Source organism: Ascaphus truei, chromosome 5 (assembly GCF_040206685.1).
Source record: "Ascaphus truei isolate aAscTru1 chromosome 5, aAscTru1.hap1, whole genome shotgun sequence".
Lineage (NCBI taxonomy): Eukaryota > Metazoa > Chordata > Amphibia > Anura > Ascaphidae > Ascaphus > Ascaphus truei.
Genome location: NC_134487.1, coordinates 36,014,988 through 36,036,520, shown reverse-complemented (window position 1 = coordinate 36,036,520; position 21,533 = coordinate 36,014,988). Strand labels below are relative to the sequence as shown.

The 21,533-nt window shown below is 39.1% G+C and overlaps 1 protein-coding gene across 15 annotated transcripts in view; it reads right to left on the bottom strand.

Moving 5' to 3' along the window:
• The window catches only part of MAGI2 (membrane associated guanylate kinase, WW and PDZ domain containing 2), a 1,068,715-nt gene that overhangs the window by 11,642 nt on the left and 1,035,540 nt on the right, over nucleotides 1-21,533 (bottom strand). For 3 of the 15 annotated variants that reach the window (XM_075599598.1, XM_075599605.1, XM_075599606.1), the window contains 2 exons: nucleotides 17,280-17,371; nucleotides 6,295-6,345 (listed from right to left, as the gene is read on the bottom strand). The exons of 9 other annotated variants lie outside the window; for them this stretch is intronic. In XM_075599598.1, the coding sequence (XP_075455713.1) occupies nucleotides 6,295-6,345; nucleotides 17,280-17,371 (143 nt within the window). Of the gene's footprint in view, nucleotides 1-6,294; nucleotides 6,346-17,279; nucleotides 17,394-21,533 lie in introns of those variants that run through there. 3 more of the 15 variants (XM_075599603.1, XM_075599599.1, XM_075599602.1) reach the window with 3 other exon arrangements.

Genomic DNA, 21,533 nt, shown 5'->3' with positions numbered 1-21,533 from the left:
CCACTCCTCTCTCTGGCTCTGCCTCCACTCTTCTCTCTGGCTCTGCACCCCACTCCTCTCTCTGGCTCTGCACCCCACTCCTCTCTCTGGCTCTGCCTCCACTCTTCTCTCTGGCTCTGCACCCCACTCCTCTCTCTGGCTCTGCACCCCACTCCTTTCTCTGGCTGTGCACCCACTCCTCTCCTCTCTCTGGCTCTGCCCCCACTCCTCTCTCTGGCTCTGCCCCCACTCCTCTCTCTGGCTCTGCACCCCACTCCTCTCTCTGGCTCTGCACCCCACTCCTCTCTGGCTCTGCACCCCACTCCTCTCTCTGGCTCTGCACCCACTCCTCTCTCTGGCTCTGCACCCACTCCTCTCTCTGGCTCTGCACCCACTCCTCTCTCTGGCTCTGCACCCCACCCCCCCTCCTCTCTCTGCAGCTTCAGACATGCGACCCCAGCAGTCAGCTGACAGGAATACCGTGGTAATAAACAATAGTAAGTGTCGAATTACCATCCATTTTTATTATCGCGGTATTACTATGGTATCGTACCGGTACATTGGCTAACCCTAGATTCAACAAACATCATTGATGTCCGTAAGCACATACAGTAACTACAAAGAAACGTCATCAAGGAGAGGATGTCACCACTGTTACTTTTTTAACATCATGTAATCGGGAAACAGATGATGTATTTAGCGGCTCATTTGCATACCAGAGATAGAACAGTTAGCCGTTTATGGCTACAATATTCCACTGTATTTGTGGAAGAAATATGTAACCTCAGCAACAGATGCTCAAGAGGAAAACCACACAGGCTTTGAGACAATGAAACCTGCAAGCTAAATTAACCCCTCTGCTGCGAGAAGGGCTAGCAATGTGTTTCAGGCTCCTCAGGCAGTGAAGGCCATAAGATATAATATACAGGCAGTCCTCGGTTATCCGACACAATGCGTTACTCAAAATGGCGTTGGATAGCGAAACGTTGTAAAGCAAAACACCTTTTCCCATAGGAACACTGTTTAAATGAAAGGTTCCGTTCCTGGAGGCATTTTTACCACTAAAATACACAAAATATTTTACGCAGGCAATAAGATATGCAGCACACACATAAATTATATAGTGTATATACTGTATTATATATATAATAATATAATATATTAAATAGTATAATATAATATATACAGTATATATTATATACACATAAACAACTTTGCAAGGCATCGTAAGAGTGTTGGATAAGCCGTTTTGGCGTTGTAAAACATAACATAGGTTTGCATTGCATAGCGTTGGATAAGCCATTCGTTGTAAAACGAGGACTGCCTGTAATATCCTTACATAGCCCACATAACCCAATACCTACAAATCTGGACCCTCTGGGATTTAATTTCCTCTGGCTGCTGCCTTTTATCTGATGCCACTGTATCTTCAACTGCAGTTTGCACAGCTAGAGTCCCGTTCTCGTCTCCGCACTTTGGGCCTCATGCAGAGAGCAGCACTATGAACAATCTCGCCATTTTCCGGCGAAAATCGCGCTAAAAACAGCCGAAAATGGCGAGTTTGGAAAAAAGCGAAATTTTTTTTTCCAATTGAAAATCTCGCCGCGCGGCTGGCGAGAAACTACATCTCGCCAGTCTGAAAAATATCCAAATTCAGAAAGGCGCGCTCGCCATCTAGCGGCTGTTTTTGGCGCGATTTTCGTCAATTTTCTCCGCCAACTAAAGTTGGCAAGAAGCCGGCTATAGGGGGGAAAAAAAAAATGCGCGATTTTTTTTTTTCTCTCCCTTTCAGCTGCGCGAATTTCCTCCTTTACAATTCTCCACATGCAGTAATGCTAAAAATAGCGGATTTCGCCCATTTCTGCATATGGAGAATAAAACTCTCCATTAAAGCTACTTTTTTTGAAACTCTCCAATTTTTAAATTCGCTGCTCTCTGCATGAGGCCCTTTATCTTTATTGCCTCTCTGACAGAGTGGACTAACCGTAAAGAAAATCCCTGATCAAGAAACACTCCCCCATTCAGAAGCCCTGAAGTAATGCAATTTGTAGTTACAGTAAGTCCCAGAAACAAAATTAGCCAAATATCTGCTTATAGCATGGTTACATAATTTAACGAAGCCAATTAGATTGTTAAATTGTTTACCAAAAAAAAAAAAAAAAGACACAATAGTGTTGAAAGAGTTTGTAATGGGTTAGATTTCTTCCTCTGGAGTATGCGGTTTTTAATTTGAAGAAAAAAGGATTCCCTTTTTAGTGATTTTTGTTACATCTGGGAATGTCGTGGCTCTACATGGGTGAGCTACGCTATTTGAAATATATTTGAGATTGTTGACACACGCACCATGCTTTGATCCTGCAATTGTTTAGGATCTGATTGTTCATACTAATGACTGTTAGCAGTGAAGCGCTGAAATTGAATCTACTGAATGAAGATGTCTCCTCTTTTTCCTTTTTATTAGTACTGTATATACATTGTTTACAAAACATTTTTGGCCGACTCTGTGGCATTGCATCTTTAAGACCCCAAGCAAATACTTAATAAGTTGATCCCTAACATCACCACTTTTTCTCCATTTCAAAACCACCTTTGTACTATTAATTGACCCCCCTCTGAGATAAGCACTATATATTATGCCCATAGCAACAGGGTCATTATAGGGATGTAAAGATAGTATATCCAAGCACCAACAATCCTATATTCCCTAAGTAGGATATTAAAGCACAATAAGGGTCAGCAGTCTAATTATTGTAGAACCGCAATAATGTATTGGGTCTCGTTTCCCTAAAACTATCCATACACTGTTGGAGGTGTGAATCTTACTGGCAGCATGTTAACTTTTTGTAGGGGTTAATGTTTTTCACCTAAGTAAGCAATGCATGTTCGATTTAGCAAAGGTCACCCTGTACCATACAATACAGATCTGTTCTGGTTCTAAAAAAATACGCCAGCGTCTTTGACAACTCAAGCAGTGTTACAGCTTCACTTTTTTCAAGCTCTTGCATATTTATTAAGTGCTACAGATGTGTTTGTAAAACATATTTTAATACGCAATTTTGTCCTTGAATAGTTTTTACCCATAGCTATAAAACAGCCGGCACCTTTGGGATCTCAAATTCAAACTGGCCAATTTTATTAAGCAATATAATTTTGATAAATTATATTAGTCTCTTTTCCACGCCAGAAGTTTCAGAAATTAAGTTGATATTACTAAAAATTGATAGCTTAGCTGTACTGAAAATGCACCTTGAATATGAATGAAAGCTACTAGCTCTAAAGTAGCTACAACATTACATACATGTAGTGATGTACGAGTATCTGGATATTACCCAGTACCGGCGCTTTTCTAGCTACCCGGACATTACTCGGACCCGGCAACAGAGAAGTGGAACCGGCGCCGGCTTCTACCCGGTGCTGGGTAATGTCAGAGTAGCTGAAAATACTTCATTACTTACCTGCAGCCGTCCACGGTGAGGAAGACTGCGGTGACATCTGGGAGCAGCAGCAGAGGTCCTGGTGGCGGTGGCAGCAACAGAAATCTGTGTTCAGCCGGCAGGAGCAGCAGGAATAGAGCACACAGATGATACCAGTGTGAGCCGGGGAACCATGTGACCAGAGCAGGACCATTCCTATTGGACGAGCCAGCTGTCTAATAGGAACGGTCCTGCTCCGGTCACATGGTTCCCCGGCTCACACTGGTATCAGCTGTGTGCTCTATTCCTGCTGCTCCCGCCGGCTGAACACAGACTTCTGTTGCTGCCACCGCCACCAGGACCTCTGCTGCTGCTCCCAGATGTCGCCGCGGCCTATCTCACCCTGCAGGTAAGTGCCATCTGGGTAACCGGGTACCCGGCCGGGAACAATTATTCATTTTGCCTGGGTACCCGGTACCCGGTTTTCTGAAAAGTTAGGACCCGGTACAACACTTTATACATGCCTAAATAAACTATATCTATATTCTCTGATACATGGGTTTGATCCATGGTTGGGAGTGGGGCCTATTATTGATAAACATTACTCTATAGAATGGTTTGTTCACTTATTCAGAGGTGGCTTAAGTTTAGATTGGTTGCTAGGGTCACAATTTGCTGTAGCTGAATGTTAATCACCAAGAAATTACAATGGGCAGATTAGGTGGGCGATGTGGTTCTTATATACCAATAATTTGCATCATGGTTGGTTTTGCAGCATCTACAATTAAAATCTTCATATTTTATGAGTGTAAATATGAATGTACCCAGAGGCATATTTTATTTTTAGGTATTTTCTTCACAATTTAGTAAGGGGGTCATCCCTATAAATCATTCCATCGCTTATTATGTAATAGCCTCCCTACTCACTTTCATGGGAAGTTGTTAACATTGTTTGTGATGCGTTAACTTGCATTCCAATGAATGCTTCAAGTCACAGATAGAGCATGCTGTACTTTTTGAGCTTCATTCTTTGACAAACTTCTTTTTATTTATAGTATTGTATAAGAATTAAATACGTCTATTCAAAATATTCAAACCTAGGACAATCAAACTCTTACTCCTAAGAAATGTTAAGCCCAAAGGACCTTTGTAGGTTTCAAAATAGTAAACAATTGGTTTCCAAGTATATATTCCGGCGAGCCAATAAATACGTCACAACGCCTTTGGTAAACTGGCTGATCCCCAGCTGCCACCTTTTATTCGTGCTAAGATGTATTTATTTTCTGGGGGAAGCAGAGGGTCTCCAACTCAAAATAGTGTCGTTTACCTCGAGGGGTCAAATTAAAAGTGGGGGGGGGGGGGATTGCTGCTTCAACATGACTTGCAGGGTTAATCCATCAACTACAAATAGCTGCTATGTGGTTGCCATGGCAACACCACTAGGTGTATCAGGGAGATAATCTTTTTATATACAGTTTTTCTCAATGCACGTAGAAGACATGGAGGGGAGTGCCCCAGCAGCACTGAGAACACCCCCACAACACAAAGAAAAATGTCTGCACACGTTTGAAGGGCAGCCATGCAACACTGTGATTATTTACATCGGGAAACATTTAACAGTTAAAATGCAGAGTTCAACAAAGTACGCACCTAAATAATTACATAGAGATCAGCATAAAAACAGTGAGAATATGATGTGCAACCCAGCCCAATGGAAATGGGTGGCTGCTTTGTGCACAGGCATACAACACATTAAAGCGGAAGAGACATCAGGCGATTGCTATGCTACAATTTCCCCTTCTTATTAAAAGGTTTATGTAAAAAGTGCTTGAAGTTAAATTCAGCAAGGCGTTTAACTGCAGGGACTTTACACAGACGAGGTAAACGTTCATAAACACCTCCCAATAAGAGATAAAATGTACTTATGTAACAAATCTCCCTTTAGATTGTGTCATTGGTTTGTTTTCGTGACTGTTGTACTCAATGAATATCTTCCACAATTACAAAAGCAACACTAAACTGATACTGCTTGTATACCGCAGATCTATTGTGGGCAAAATTAAACACAAAAGCAGGAGGAATCCTTATGGATTTCCCAGAAATGCCTTATTAATAATAATAAAATAACAAACTCTGCCATTCATTTTGGCAATCATATTCTAGTTTTAAGATCAGAGTATCTAACAATAAGTATATTCTAATTTTAAATTAGTGAAGCACACACCAGCAATTAGTGATGAGCATTGTTGTACATTAGAAAAGATTCTCTGTCCTACTCTCTACAATTACTAAATTACTCAATGCAAAAGCAGGAACAGAAGCAAATATTTGCTAATGGGTAGAGTAACATTCTGGCCTGACAGATTCTGGTAACGTCTCAGCATGTGCTACGGTTCAACAACCTTATGCAAGTAGTCCTACAAATGAGTGGGTCATACAGTATGAACAGCTGATTGGCAGGGGAAACGACGGGACACATATTACTAGGCACTACGTGCTGCGTTAGTACAGTCTTGCTTGTTCTTCTGTAAGCAACGTTTACTCACAGTGGCCCAGGACCAACAAGCTGTTAAGTCGGGGCTCATAAGGTGACGTTAGCCCAAATTTAGCATTATTCCGATTTTTGGTGTAACGTACCATTATCTCTTCCGATAGCAAGCCAACATAAAAAGCTTTTGATCATACTCTCCCTTACTGTATCTTTACCAGCCCAAAGATTTACTATGAAAATACTGGCAATTACACTACTGTGAATACCTTGTTTTTTATGATTATTGTATTTTTTTAGCGGTTCTATAATTGCAGATTTTATTGCGCCTTTCAACATTATCGGATACACATGTTTATTGTTGCCAATAAGGGACTTCCGGGTGAAGCAGTAAAAGATGTGCATTAAACTTACCAACTGAACAAATCTTCTGAATGCTGAGACCAATATAAAAAGCTTGGAAGCCTGCATATGGCAAAGAGGACAATCAATAGTAGAAGCCATTTGAGGAGCATTTGGTGATATGATGGAGACAGACTTATAGGTTGATGATTTACGGGCTTTGTCTGAATTACCTCTGAGCCATCAAACACAACAGCAATATTGTAAATTAAGTGAAACCCCCAGAGATACCCAAATGGCTTTCAACACTGAAGGAGGTCAGCGTTCCAGAGAAAGATGTATACTATACTGTATGGACAGGCTTAACTAAATAAATAATGGACAGCCAATGCTCAGATGCTTGGGATCCTTCTCAATAAAACTATAAGTACATCGTATGAGTGTATTTTTTTTAATTACTTTACTGTGTGTGGTATGTTGAATACTATCAACTGAAGTCGAAACATCACTTTCTGTTTAGGAAAGCAATAATGTAGCAGATAGTATAACAAAATAAATAAATAAAAACCTCAAAGTTTATTTAAAAACCATGCTACTGTATTTAGGTTTTTTTAATTTGCCTTTACCATGGTATCTTTAGCAGTAGTTCACAGCATTTATTTACAATCTGAATGACAAACGCTTAAAACTAAAATGGCTCTAAAAAGAATGGTTGATATTATGGAAGACTGTTTTGAATGCATATGTTTGGTAAAATTATAAACTGGTTATGAATCATGTGTGGGTGCTAAAATTTCAAGTAGAATTGTATCAACTATCCAAACTCCAGCCACTTCATATCATTCTAATTCAGGAATCTGAATCCATTTGCTGCTGCGAGGGGCTGAAGTTCATTTTAATAAGTTGGTTTCTCCCCAAGCAAAGAAATGAAAGGGCAATTGACATCAGAAGGATGCCCAACAAATCATTAAAAAAAAATCCTAGTTTCCCCTACTTATTGCACTAAAAGAGTTTAAGAATGACGGCAGGCAATAAACAGGTATACAGGCAAGGAGAGAAGAATAGCATTGGTAGATGAAGATTGACAAGGCAAATTCACCTTTTTATTTTATCCACAATATATTTGGTGTCAATCTCCATGGTCATGTAATGTGTCTGTTTTTCAGTATTTAGCGGGTTTTCATTGGTGCACATTCACAAAGGCTGCCGCTGAACTCTAGGCGGCTGAGGCATGTACATGTTTCAATGGCTAGTGGAAATATTCTAAGATCCTATCAGCAAACCTATACAGTGGTGATAAAAGTACAGTGTGCCTTCGTCTAGAAAATATAGGAGACGGTGAATAAAATACGTGTGCAGATAATGTGCAAGAGATGCTGTGCTTTGTGCCTCGGGCATCTGAGCATGGGTTGCCATTAAACATCTTGTTCCTTCAGGGCAAACGATTTCTTCTGCCTGTAATTAGGGATTCCGGTTTTGGGTGTTTATTGTCCCAGTGTTTTTACTTTATGAAGAAATCAGTGTTAACAATGAAAAAAAGTTGTCACATATTTGAATTTGGTGTTTATCAGTGCACTGTGTTTAGTTTCCATACCCTCGTTGTGTTGCCGTTGTCTCCTACCCATGGCTGGGCTGCCACAAGAGGTGGGAAACAATAGCAAAATTATGCTTCATGTTTTTTATCGGGTTTAACCAGAATGATGATCAATCACTGGTGTTTTTACTGTGTTATTCGGTTAAAACCTAAAACCGGAATTCCTACCTATATTACTTCTGGATATTTTACTTGCCAGCTGGTAACACTTTGTGCTGAGCACCTTTTGTAATACAATTTTCGGCAGTGAAAGAACACCTAGACTCACAAGGTTCCTAGATGACACAACTTCATCACTACACCTGTGTCTTTTGGATATGTATTTGTAGAGTTGGACAGCACCATGAAAGATATCCACTCACATATAAGGACTTATCATGGAGCGGAGCAGTCACAAATAATTCTATATAATCCTGTCCCCAACACACCTGTAAGAGGTATGATAATATAATCAACGCAGAGAGGGAATTCAAACAACCAATGGCATGGTTGTGTGCTGTCTTGAAGCAATGTGGCATGGATAGAGTGCAAGAGTGCAAGAGTGCATGTAAAGCTACACTGATGTGCTGTGTTTTATCATGCAAAGTGCATTGTGCATCATTGACAGCATGCTAAGAACCAGCATTGTGGCTCTTTAAAAACAGTATCACTTCACTGTTTTTCTTTAGAAACGCATACATATTTCCAGATAAATAACCATCGTTTTGCAAGTATTAACAACATGCAGTTCTTCCCTGATGGGAACTGTGAACAATTTAAATTAGTGTTTTCGATGTTATTGCCCACGCCAGCAGATGGGAATTGACTACAAATACTGTAGTTCAAATAGAAAGATAGGTTATCATACAGTACATTCTGTATGCAAATTGTAATTGTTATAATAACATAATTAATATTGTTTACAAAGCAGTTTTCATGGAGGGTCACACATTTAGAAAAGTTAATAGAATATTAGCAGTAAATGGATTAGCACCGTCACTCTTTTTCATATCAGTCAAAAAGAGGTTACAAAATGTCAGATGCTCTGATATTTATTCGCGACTGATAATAGATTAGGTGGCCCACAAAGGCCAGCATACAAATTGACTTTCTATGTTGGGTGGCATTCATTAAAATGTTACCCAAAGATTAACGCATGTTCGTTCCTCCCACACCAACATTCAAAGGAGGAATTCACCAACAATTGTCCCAGACAAAATGATCTCCAGATTATCTCTAGATTGCATGGCCAGGATTCACTAAATCACGATGCATGATGCACCCTGGTCCGGCGTTATCTGCCATTCAAGACAATGGCAGTAACCGCAGGATCGTGGTGCTGTTTTGCGGCTTAGTGCATCACGATGTTCCCTGCAGTGTGTCCATTCAAAGACTTCCCCTGTGGCATGTGTACTCTGCTGTTACTTTATAATTTCAATGTTATTATTTTCTATAAATCATTCAATACTTAAAGGCAATTACTGTGCCTTACAGTCATATAAACCTTAGGTAATTAGCAGGCTGATATCAAATCCCAAACCATCAACATTTTGATATCTGTATTGTCACTGGTATCAGATGGTATTCTCTCCATTCATCCACATGACACATATTTATAAGCTGCTACAAAAAGTAATCATTTGTATATTCTTGTCATGTGTCAAGTCCCAAACCCACTATGACAGGTCAAGGCTCTTGTTTCCTAAGATAACCACAGTGCTGCAGAGTGCAAATCTGACTTCAACTCTGCCTTGTGAACAGATATCAGAGCGTTGAATCATGAGAAACTTCAAGTAAGGGTCTAACAAGTGCAAATAAGAAGGGCGACCGAAGGAAACAAAACAGAAGAGAGAAAAAGAAAAAAAGACAGAAACACAAGAGAAAGAGTTTTAATTGGGAGGTCCATGGGTAAGTAGTTTTTATTGGTTAGCCAATCAACATGCTCTGAAAAAACCCAAACAAAAACAACCATTTTTCTCTAGTCTCTCAGTGCTCAAATAAATTATGAAATAATCCAAAAAAATAAAGCATAAGAAAATCCACGAGAAAAGGGCCAAGCAAACAAATGCAAATAAAAACATAAAAAAGAGGGTACATCACTAACTTATGTATTGTGTTTTAAAGCATTTCTGTATTGTGAGGGGTCATTATTAATAGAAATAGCACTGTTGCTGAGGATGGATTCAAGAAAGGCAGTATGTGTAGTGAGGTATTAGGAGGAATAAGGGCTTATTTAGAAGCATTTTCTCTCAGTAGCACTCCTTTTGATATATATATATATATATATATATATATATATATATATATATATATATATATATATATATATATATATATATATACACACACACACACACACACACACACACACACACACACACACACATACTTAGTTAAGTTATGGTGAGTAAAAAAAGTGACAACAACCCTCCACAGGAAAGCATATAGCAAATGGAAATATAACTGTATGCTCATTTGCATGTCTTAGGCAGGTCTGCAACCCCACCTTTCACCATTATCACCCAGCACACAGCACTTCCACTGCAGCAAGGGATTCTGGGAAATTACATGCAAATGAACACACAGTGCCACTTTTTGCTTCAAAACCATTTTAAACATGGTTCCCTATAGGCTTAAGCTTGCTGCATGGTCACAGCTTTAAGCACAGCCAGGGTTAAGATGCACAGCCAGTAAACCCACCCACAGACAGCTGTTTCAACCTTAATGGGTCTCATCAGTGTGGAGTTGGTAACTGGCCATGCAAAGCTGAAGCAATGAGGATGGCTTTTACCATACTTAGTTAAGTTATGGTGAGTAAAAAAAGTGACAAAAACCCTCCACAGGAAAGATTATATATATATATATGATGTGATGGGTTCTGGGGTTAGAGCTTGCTGGGATTGTGTTTTTATTCTTTTTCATTTTCAACTGGTATCAGTTGATTGATGGATATGCCCCCTCCTCCCAGGGCTTAAGCTCACCCCACCCCACTTTTTAAGCGGCAGTTTTTTCCATGTACCTGTGCAGGACAGGTCCACTGAGGCTATTCTCCCTCCAGCAGAGGTAAATGAGAATTTCACAGGTAGTGTTAGGACCTGCATACTGGTCATGCCGTGAAGTGGCGGCAGGCTTATAACGCGTTGGCCAAAGGGGCTTAACTGAATGACCCTTACTCATGAGAGTACAGTAGAGTGCAGGTTATCTGACCCAAACAGGACCAATACGTGTCGGATAACTAATAATGACAGATAATATTGAAAGTATTCGATATGTGCCGCCACCCCCCCCTTCTCACTTATCAGGCTTGGCGGCGGCACGGTGGGAGCAGAGCGGCAGTAAAAGACGATGTCACCAAGCCACCGCCGCCCGCTGTCTCAACATCTTCCCCCCGCTTTTATCGTCTTCTACTGCCATTAAGCATGTCGGATAAAACGGAGTGCCGGTTAAAGCTGCAGTTTAACAAAATAAATTATATATATATATATATATATTCCCATTCAATATGTGCATGAATACAATCTGACACTGACAAGTGATAAGCTAAGTTGCAGATCGATCCGTTCTCCTGTAATCGATCGCTTGCTCGGCTTATTTAATTCCGTTCTTGCACAGCATTGTGGGAAATGTAGTCCAGCAATATCACCATGTGACTGGGCAGTTACTAGCTACAATTGGTTCACTGCTAGAGAGAGGGTGGGGCCAAGAGCCAGAGCCTATCAGAAGGGGAAGGGGCTGTCACTTTAGACATACTTCCTACATTAGAAACATTAAAAAGGTCTTTAAAAATTATTATTTTTTTTTTTAAATGCTACAAGTATTTTCTCATAGTACAGTATAAAAAAAACAAACACATGTAGGATAATGCTTGAACTGCTGCTTTAACCGAGACTCTACTGTACTAACATTGAAGTATTTAACTATGTATTTTGTCACATTGGATGTAGCATTGGGTATCTTTGTCTTTTGTTGTATACATTTGTCCACGCTCAGTAACTCCTTTTGACACAAATATATATGTGATGTGGTGGGTTCTGGGGTTAGAGCTTGCTGGCATTGTGTCTTTATTCATTTTTATTTAGAAGCAGGTCATTAGCCCCAGGGCAGTGATTCCCAACGTGGGGGCTTCAGTTCTTGATATTCCCCGATTCCTTGTAAGGTTGCTGCCATTACTACTCTATCCATATGAAACTGTTAAAATATCCCTGTTTGTGACAATACTGTTGCATTATAAAGCAGCCTTTTTTATGTTGCATGAAAGGGAGTGTTTCTCAGGAGCCAGAAGCTCTGCCAAATTGTAGTGACCCTTGGGTTTATGTGTTTGTAAGCTTGGTTGCTTATTGGACTTGACTTGACAACAAGAACAATTTCTATTGTGCCTTAAAATCTCATGCCACCTTACACACAGGTAGGACCATTGAGAGACAGAAAAAGTCTAGTCGCATTATTTTAATAAGTACATATTTATATAGCTGTTAGATCTTGAACTTAAATTAGCAATAGTTTACAAGGTGTGTAAAACATACAAGATATGCATGGTCATGGTAAACAGTTAATTTATTTTATGTACTGTACTAACAGGTGGAAGTATAGAGTATTCTAAGAAGGAAATTCTAGGTGACCCATTTTCTGCATTACTTGACGGCCAACAGGGGAACACTTGTGTGTAGGGGAGGGAGAGCAAAGCCTAAATCAAGACCTCCCACCACCCTTCCACTGCACTATTTTAGTCATTTAACTGCATTCCATGTATTTGTCTCTTGCTGCTATTAGTTAAATCTCTGTGCTACAATAGTATCACTACTGGGATTTGCAACTATCCTGAATTCCAAAATAGCCCACAGCCTGAATGAAAACCAGCAGTGAAAGCACCATTTGGCATGCTCTAAAAGGCATTCAGCAAGAAAATTGACAGCATACAGTATACTGTACGTCAACCACAGGTCAGACCTGAGTGCATTTTTCTAAAGTGGTCATTTATTAATGACACATAGCAATCCCTTTCTGACAGGGTAGATAAAATAATAACTCCTGCATGTTTCTTTCTTTTTTTCTTTCTTTTTTTTTTTAAATGTAGTGGGTATAAATGTACTATCTTCAATGAATGTATGCTTTAAAATTAAATCAGTGATGGTTTCTTAAAAAGTACAAAAAGTTAAATGAATATTTTTTCTTCAATAATCTGTATTTGCTGCTAGATCAGACCAGAGGCAAAGCCTCGTTTTCATTACTTAATTTTTCTATTTAATTCATCTTTAATGTATGGTCTGGCACATGGTTTTAATAATTGTAGCATTGTACAGTACACCGTTTGCACAAGCAAAGTAGGAATCCAAAGCTAGGTAGAGCGCAACAAAAACCACGAGTCACGGGTAATTTTCAAGCAATATTAGTATGCTATGTATGATTCGGAAGATACATGAAGCTTTCTCCCTATACAGACATTCACTTGCACCGCTCTACACACAATAATTAAAAGGTCTCTAACAGAGTGCCAGGACTACAGAGTTCAACTGTAGGCGATTGTTGGTCGATTTGTACCTTTTGGAAGTCGAACATGTAATTTCATGTCTCAGGATAACAAACATGCAACGTGCCTTCCCGCCTTCTGTTCCATATTAATAGTATGCATTTTAATTAGCCAGTTTCGACATGAGATCAGTTACGCTTGGTACACTGCCTCTATAATTTACATGCATTATGAGGACAATGAGCAGACCCATCCATGAAAAGATAACTAGGGTTGGTTCAATGTGGTTGTTGTTTTCATAAGGGAAGTAAAATGTGAAAGGGTGTGTCGTTTATGCTAGTGTCAAAATGATATTTACACTGCAAAGCCGGCATGCTTTATTATGCTAAACCCATTAGGTACTGGAAGAAACTGCAACACATTACTTGGGAGGTCCCTCCAGCACTAACAGGGCTCGCTGCAGTTATGCCCACGTCGCTTTGTTTTTTAAATGTCATGCATTACACAGAATGATAGATAAGTAGGAGATACAGGAAGAGAAATCACATTGTAGGGAGCTCCCGTAGCCTTACTGCAGGGCGTGTTTTCTTCTTTACAGTCCTATATGTCCAGGATAATGCAGAGCATCCTGCCAGTTCAGTCCCACCACACTTAATTCTAACAAATGTGCTCTGGTTGTTATTCCACACAACATACGACTGTAAATGTTTCATTTAACACCCATTTATGCTCTGAGGTTCCTGGGGAAAGCAATGGGGAGTGACCTATGCCAGGTCCCTCACATACTGAAAAGGGTTAATCATAATTAATGGCAATATGCAATCAAGAAGCATGAACCGCTGGATCACCAAAAGGTGCTTGGAACATATTGCAATTTTTTTTATATTGCCTTTCCTTTTGCAATGCATTGTGGGCTAATTTGGCACTTTACAAAACCCAGTATCTCTAAACCCCAACTATACAGTTCTACAATTTATAAATACACATTAAATGTGTGTCTCACCGCAGCTCTCTAAGCCATCATTAGCTGTTATGTATTGAAGGGTACTTTTTCATACAAATAACAGGCTGGATTCTTTGATATCTAATCTCAGTAACTTCATAAACCATTTGCTTTTTTTTAGATGCCATTACTAGAATCACAGGGTACATCCAGATATTTTTGATGGCATACAAAATAGAGGTGAATGGACATTTTTGATGTTCTTCTGACAGAGTGAGTGGCTCAATTTCACATTTATCTCCTTCTTAATGCTTTGCAGAAAATGATTATTTTCCTAATAGGAATCAAGTTACTTGTTTTCCATATATATTTCTGCAGTACATGATAAGATTTAATACTGTATCATTTAATAAACATATTTCTGCTCAGTAATGAGATATTATTTCTGTATCATTTTTATAGTCAAGAGTATTTTAACACTTAACAGTTTTTTTTAAATGTCTGCAATTGTAAAAGATTAAATCTTTGCGTTATGTTTCTCCACTTTTTGTCTGTTTATGGTTTACATGCCATCTACTGTAGCAGTAAAATAGTCAGGACTTAAAGCTCTCGTACTCCAGAACTCGTGTATTTAGGAAGCTCTTTGATAGATTTTTGGTATTAGACCTGAAGAAGGGGGTGTTTGTATACCAAAACGTTGTGCACTTGGTCTCTTTTCATCAATAAATGGTCTGAGTTTACCGTTATATTATATGTGTGCGTCTAACCTCTCCTTTTTCTATTTAGTGTCAGCAATAATATAGGGGCTGATTCTATATCTGCCAACGCAGCGGATGCAGTCGTTTTTAGCCGAAATTTCGCATAGACGTCAAAGAATTTAGGGCAAAAAAAAAAGGACCTGATCATCGGTTTAGACGCATATAGACCGTTTAGCTCTTTTGATAGATTTTTGGTATTACACCTGAAGAAGGGGGTGTTTATATACCAAAACGTTGTGCACTTGGTCTCTTTTCATCAATAAATGGTCTGAGTTTACCGTTATATTATATGTGTGCGTCTAACCTCTCCTTTTTCTATTTAGTGTCAGCAATAATATAGGGGCTGATTCTATATCCGCCAACGCAGCGGATGCAGTCGTTTTTAGCCGAAATTTCGCATAGACGTCAAAGAATTTAGGGCAAAAAAAAAAGGACCTGATCATCGGTTTAGACGCATATAGAGTAAACCCCGTAGAGTGCTGAATTCTGATGCTGAATATTGTAATGGGGTTAGATTGGAATTACCACGATGTCAGGATGGCTCTAGATCAGAGGTCCCCAACTACAGTCTCAGGATTTAAGGATAGTCTCTCATTAGCACAGGTGGCCCAATCATGAACCACTTGTGCTCTAGCAGGGGTATCCGTAAATCCTGCACTGTTAGTGGTCCTTGAGGACTGGAGTTGGGGATCACTGATCTACAGGTAGATGATAAAGCAGAGGATCGGCCATTGTTTTACAGCTATCATAAGAAAGGAAATATGGTAATAGTAATGTAACTAGCATACAAGCCAGAGAAGCTGAAATGTGCTGCCAAGATTCCAACCCAGAGCTGGCTGCACGGATGCCTCAGGAGTATAATTGTAAATTATTTTGGAAATAAATTATAGGTTATAAATTAAATAACAGTTTAACGTTTCAGCAATTTTAACCACTGCATAGCAAGGACATCCTCAATCATCGGAAGCCATCCCTAAGATTGACTTTAGGAGGTAACTACATGTAAAATAACATGAGGTCACACAGTGCATAGGGGATTTTTGGAGATTGCAGCACTATAGCATTGCTAAGGTGCAATCACTAGTTGTTGTACATTTTCAGATACCTTTTCCAGCTAACACCTGCATAGTATTGTCCTGCAGCTAACACCTGCGTAGTATTGTCCTGCAGCTAACACCTGCATAGTATTGTCCTGCAGCTAACACCTGCATAGTATTGTCCTGCAGCTAACACCTGCATAGTATTGTCCTGCAGCTAACACCTGCATAGTATTGTCCTGCAGCTAACACCTGCATAGTATTGTCCTGCAGCTAACACCTGCATAGTACTGTCCTGCAGCTAACACCTGCATAGTATTGTCCTGCAGCTAACACCTGCATAGTATTGTCCTGCAGTCTTTAAGTGTAATGCAAATACACTCAATTAAATTCAGAACGTTTACACAATGCAACAACATAGCTCGCTCCAGATTAACTTTAATTCGTTTTATATTCTCTTATTGAGAAGTAAAAATGCCTATTTGCTTGTTAAATTTCTGAAAAAGAGATCTTAGAGGAAGACAAATGTATAGATCGTTAATAGGAAGAAAAAAAAATAATGATTTTGATTGATTTCATATATAATAGAAACACACATTTCACATTTCTCAATCCTTATAGCTAAACCATCAGCAATATATTAACAAATCAAATAAAGGTTATAAAAAAAAAACCAAATCAATGCCAATAAAAAGCATTACAATCAATTTCTGACAAGTTGATTACTCATTGTTTTCCTTATCATAGCTCTGATTTCATAACAGAGCGGTAACCCTTTCACTGCCGGATAGGCCACAAGCACATATCTCCTGCTGCAGAACCCCCGGGAGAGGTTAAACCCCAATTTAGCTGCAAATTTCACTGAGATGTATTCTATGTAAAAAATACTGAGTTAACGCTGCAGTGCTGCAGCAAGCAGAAAACGATTACCAATTGCCTTTAATGACTGCAGTGCGTTTGGCTCACGATTTGGCAGTCAGTACAATAGCTACTTAATGATACAGCGGAGATCATTTAACTGCTTGAGCATTGCTGGGCCCTCTGACACTCAAGGGGTTAAGTAGTATGACACTGTGGTATCTGTACAAAGAGGCAGCCTACGTTGTGTTCCACAGCGCCATCACTTCCAATGATCCGATGTGCAAAAGCTACACTTCCAGTTTAATAAGCAAATGCCATTTTTTAATTTTTTTTTTAGAAAGAATCAGTGCAAACACAAGCGAGTTAAAAACGAAAAAGCAGATTAGAAAATGGTAATATACATGCAGAGTTTACAAACCGTGTCTTTAGGGTGGCCCAATAAGTAGTAATATGGGGACCCATGCTTGTCACTTTTCATGCACATGGAGAGACTGGAAGAAGGTACCATTCCTAAAGGAAGGGGAAGAACAGCCTAGGACCAATCATTAGAGTTAACAGAGCAGTGGCACAGAGATATAGAACTATTGTTAACAAAGAATTCTTAGTACGATTAGCAAAGTTTAGAGAGAGATTTCTAAGTAACAGGAAAATAGTATTTGTACATAATAGGCATGCACTTTTTAAAAAATATTAGTGAAAGACTAAGATACAGAGGTTATTTAAGCAACATATGTTGAGAGGCATCTTGAGGTGACTTTTGAGAGAAGCATAAGTAATAACATTGAGATAAATTTGTACCAAGCCAGAGGATAGCCATTCATCCCGTCATTTAAATAATAATAATAATAACAATAATTTAAAGGGTCTGTGGAATTAAACTCTGTGCTACTAAAATAGGAAGACCTATTTCCAAGTAATAATTGGATGAAAAAGTATCATTTATTACGTTTAACATTGGCACCTCATTTTAGGCGATAGTTTCACAGTATTTTATCGGAGAACGAGTAGAATAGTGGTAGTATCCCTGCCTTTAATGTGGATTAACCTGCTTTGCATACTGGTGTTAATAAGGGTGTCTCCAGAGCTGAATCCCATTAATTTCAGCTCCGGGGACCCCAAGCTTCCAGAGATACTTACCTCCATAGTGGGTGCCGGTAGCCGCTCCAGGGTTCACTATATGGCTGCTTTTCAAAGCTCCCGGGCCCTGCGGGCCAATTGGAAGCCGTGACGTCATTTGGTGCGGCTTCCTATTGGCCCATGTGACCGGGGGGGCTTTAAACTGCAGGAGATACCGGAACCCCCTTCAGAGGTAAGTATCTTTGAAAGCGGCTTGCATTGCTCTTTTAAGATGTTTTTGTTTAGTCTTAACAATGTTTAGTAAATCTGGGCCTCAGATTAAAACACTGAGGTATCTCAACAATCGGGTTTGATCAATATTTTATGCATAATTTATCACATTATTCGCTAAGACCAAATGGAGCACGATGTTTACAAAATAATATTAAAATGATGCAGATGGACTAATAATTGGGAGTGTCGGTACTGTGGGACTCTTAGTGAGTGTTTTTTTTTTTGTCGTAAACTAGGTGCTATTTATTTGACTTCATAAACACCCCCTTTTCATACAAACAGTGAATATGGAACAAAGAGGCTATATCCCTAAAGGGGATATAGAAATCTTCCAAAAATAGGGCACACTTCGGGATGTGTAAATGTAACAAATCATTTGGTTCATAATAGACAGGAAACGTGCAAAGTTACAAACACTCAATAATCTAACCATGGATTAGTGAGAGCAGGATATGACGTGTAAATGTAAGAGTATCAGCATATCAAAACAACAGAAGCAATAAGAAACAGTGAATGTGGTTTGTAACCCCTAAAATAATGTGTTCGGGACATTGTAACTAAATCATGCAGCTAGGGTGATTATTATCCTGAGAAAATGACATTCACCTATCATTAAGAATCACTCTCCAGGTGGACAGCTGGCATGCAAGTTAAGCATGGATTGAAACTCTAAGGAGACTGCGTACTGAATATTTGAGGTCACAAATTATTTGAATGGGTGTCCATATATCATACATATGGCAAGACTCACAAGATACAGGGACTCTCAGACAGTATACTAAAAAAATAGAATAAGGAGATTGTTCTTTCAATGTCCATAGAAAAAAGTCATTCCTAAAGTTCCCTTTCACTCCCTTCCTTTTAAGTCTTCAGTACAAAAGTGACTCAGAGCATATAAATCTTAATAGAATATAGTCTTTATAGAATAAGGAGGAGGTAGAATGAGACTATCAGGGAAATGTCAGACAGACTTCCTTAACCAAATGTATTTGTACTGGAGCACTCCTAATCATTACTGATCTGACAAAAATTCTGTTGCAAGCAATATAAACTGTAAGATGTGATAAACGGACATCGCAAACATGGCAATCCAATCCTCATAAGATTATCTATGCATCAACCAATTTAATAATTTACAAAGGATCAAAAAATATGGATCCCTTGTAAGTAAGTAATACATACTTAACAAACGGGCTGTAATTGGCAATAATATTAAATGAAAAGCTAGTCAGCGTCCCAACTGTAAGAATGCCAATGTAAGGACGATCAGCAAACGGATAACTGAAGATGTAAGGAAATGTAACTGTGTTATGGCGAGAAAGACTATCAAAGATCACAAAAGATTAAAAAAGACAAAGCAGCAACTTATGATTGGGAAGAAGCAAATCCTTGCACTCAAACAAGATGATGAATTAACAGTAAAAGGCGGTGTACTTATAAAGAGAGTAGAGGATTTCTACATGAAATTGGACGAGAACACAGATGGTACAGGACATAACCCAGCAGAGTAAGAGAGGGAAGAAACCCCCAATCATGTACCATGTGTCCTTCCAGAGGAAGTAGCAAAGGCAATAAATCCTCGAAGAATGGGAAGGCTCCCGGGGAAGATGGAAATACAGATAAGGGTAGAGAAACAGAATCCCTCTGAATGCACTCTATACTTCTAGTGATGTAATAGGAATAATTATTAAAATACTTTAATAAAAGTATGTCTAAGCCCCTCCCTCCCCCCTCCTCCACCATACCCCCCCCCCCCACTTAGTGAAACACCCCTACTTTGGGACAACATTTTGATATACTCAGCGAAGAAATCGTGTCATGTGACTATGACATTCTTGTACTCATGTGATTGTATGTTGCTCTCAATAAAAAAAAATTGATACAAAAAAAATACTTTAATAAAGAAAATGTAAATAAAGTATATAGATTGGCGAGTAGATCTATGGCCAATCAATAAGCAACATGGACATATATAAATTGCACACTAGTATAAAGGTGTAGCAGATAAGTGACCACACTCAGCTTGAGTTAATAGTGGGTATATATTGTACTGAAATACTAATTTCTCTTGCCCCAACAGATATTGTGATTAATATCAGTAACAATTCTGGTATACTAATAGTCAAAATTACTTGCTGAAGCTTGAATTAGATAGATAAATGTTTTTTTAAATATCTAAACTTACTTTTAAATAACTGATACAGTAGTTTTTGGAATTGCTCCGATGTTTAGAGTTTATAGTGAACAGTGTGGCAAGTTAACAATAATTAATGTACTGTATCAAAGTGAAATGTGTCAACTTTAGGTGCGGTAAACTTGGTATTGTTGCAATAAATAACACACACACGGCTGCTGTATTAACGTAGCCCCTCGGGTGCCTGCTGTGTGTAAATGATCATATAAGGCAGAACTGACTGTTGGTTCTGGTATCCGATGTAGTGGACACAACAGGAAATAGTAACCCAGGGTAATCTGAATTGGATCAGTATTCTAACTGGACTCTTGGATAATAATAATACTAATTGATAGTCAAGTGTCTCTAATAAAATATACAGATATAGCGCAAGCCATGTATCAACAATAAAAAGAGGTCACAGGGTTACAAACGAATTCTCGGTGTTCTGAGTGTGGATGTATATAGTCCCTGATATTATTTCAAATGGCCAGTATATGGTCATATAATAGGTACCAGGGATATTCAGAAAGCAGCAGGTGTCGATAGAGCACAGCCAAGGGAATCCAACCTCTAATTGCAGAAGGAAAAAGTATCCAGGCAATCTCCAAAAGTACCTGGTGCGTTCATGTTGTCCATTTTTATTGTCTATTAGCCTGCAATAAATATGATAATTTGATTTACTTTTGGAGATTGCCTGGATATTTTTTCCTTCTGCAATTAGAGGTTGGACTCCTTTGGCTATGCTCTATCGACACCTGCTGCTTTCTGGATTACTTACCTGGATGGACTGCACGCCGCCGATATCTGGGAGTATACAGGTAAAGGGCCGCTGTGCCTTATTATATTTCCTGTATACACTAGACATTCATTTATATATGTATTCATAATGGTGAGGTGTTCCTTAATGTGTTAATTGGTGTGGTAGTCACGTGGACACCACTAGACACATATCCCCCCAGTTTCATTGAAGATACACTTCATGGACACTCCACTTTCATCTGGACATTATGCTGCATATGTTGTGCAAATGGAACTTTGTCTGATTATGGAGCACCACAACTAACTTAATTTTGTCTACCAGGGATATTCAGACAAACGCAGGGTGATCGGCAGGGAGTCCTTACCCTACATGCTATAGCTTTAAGT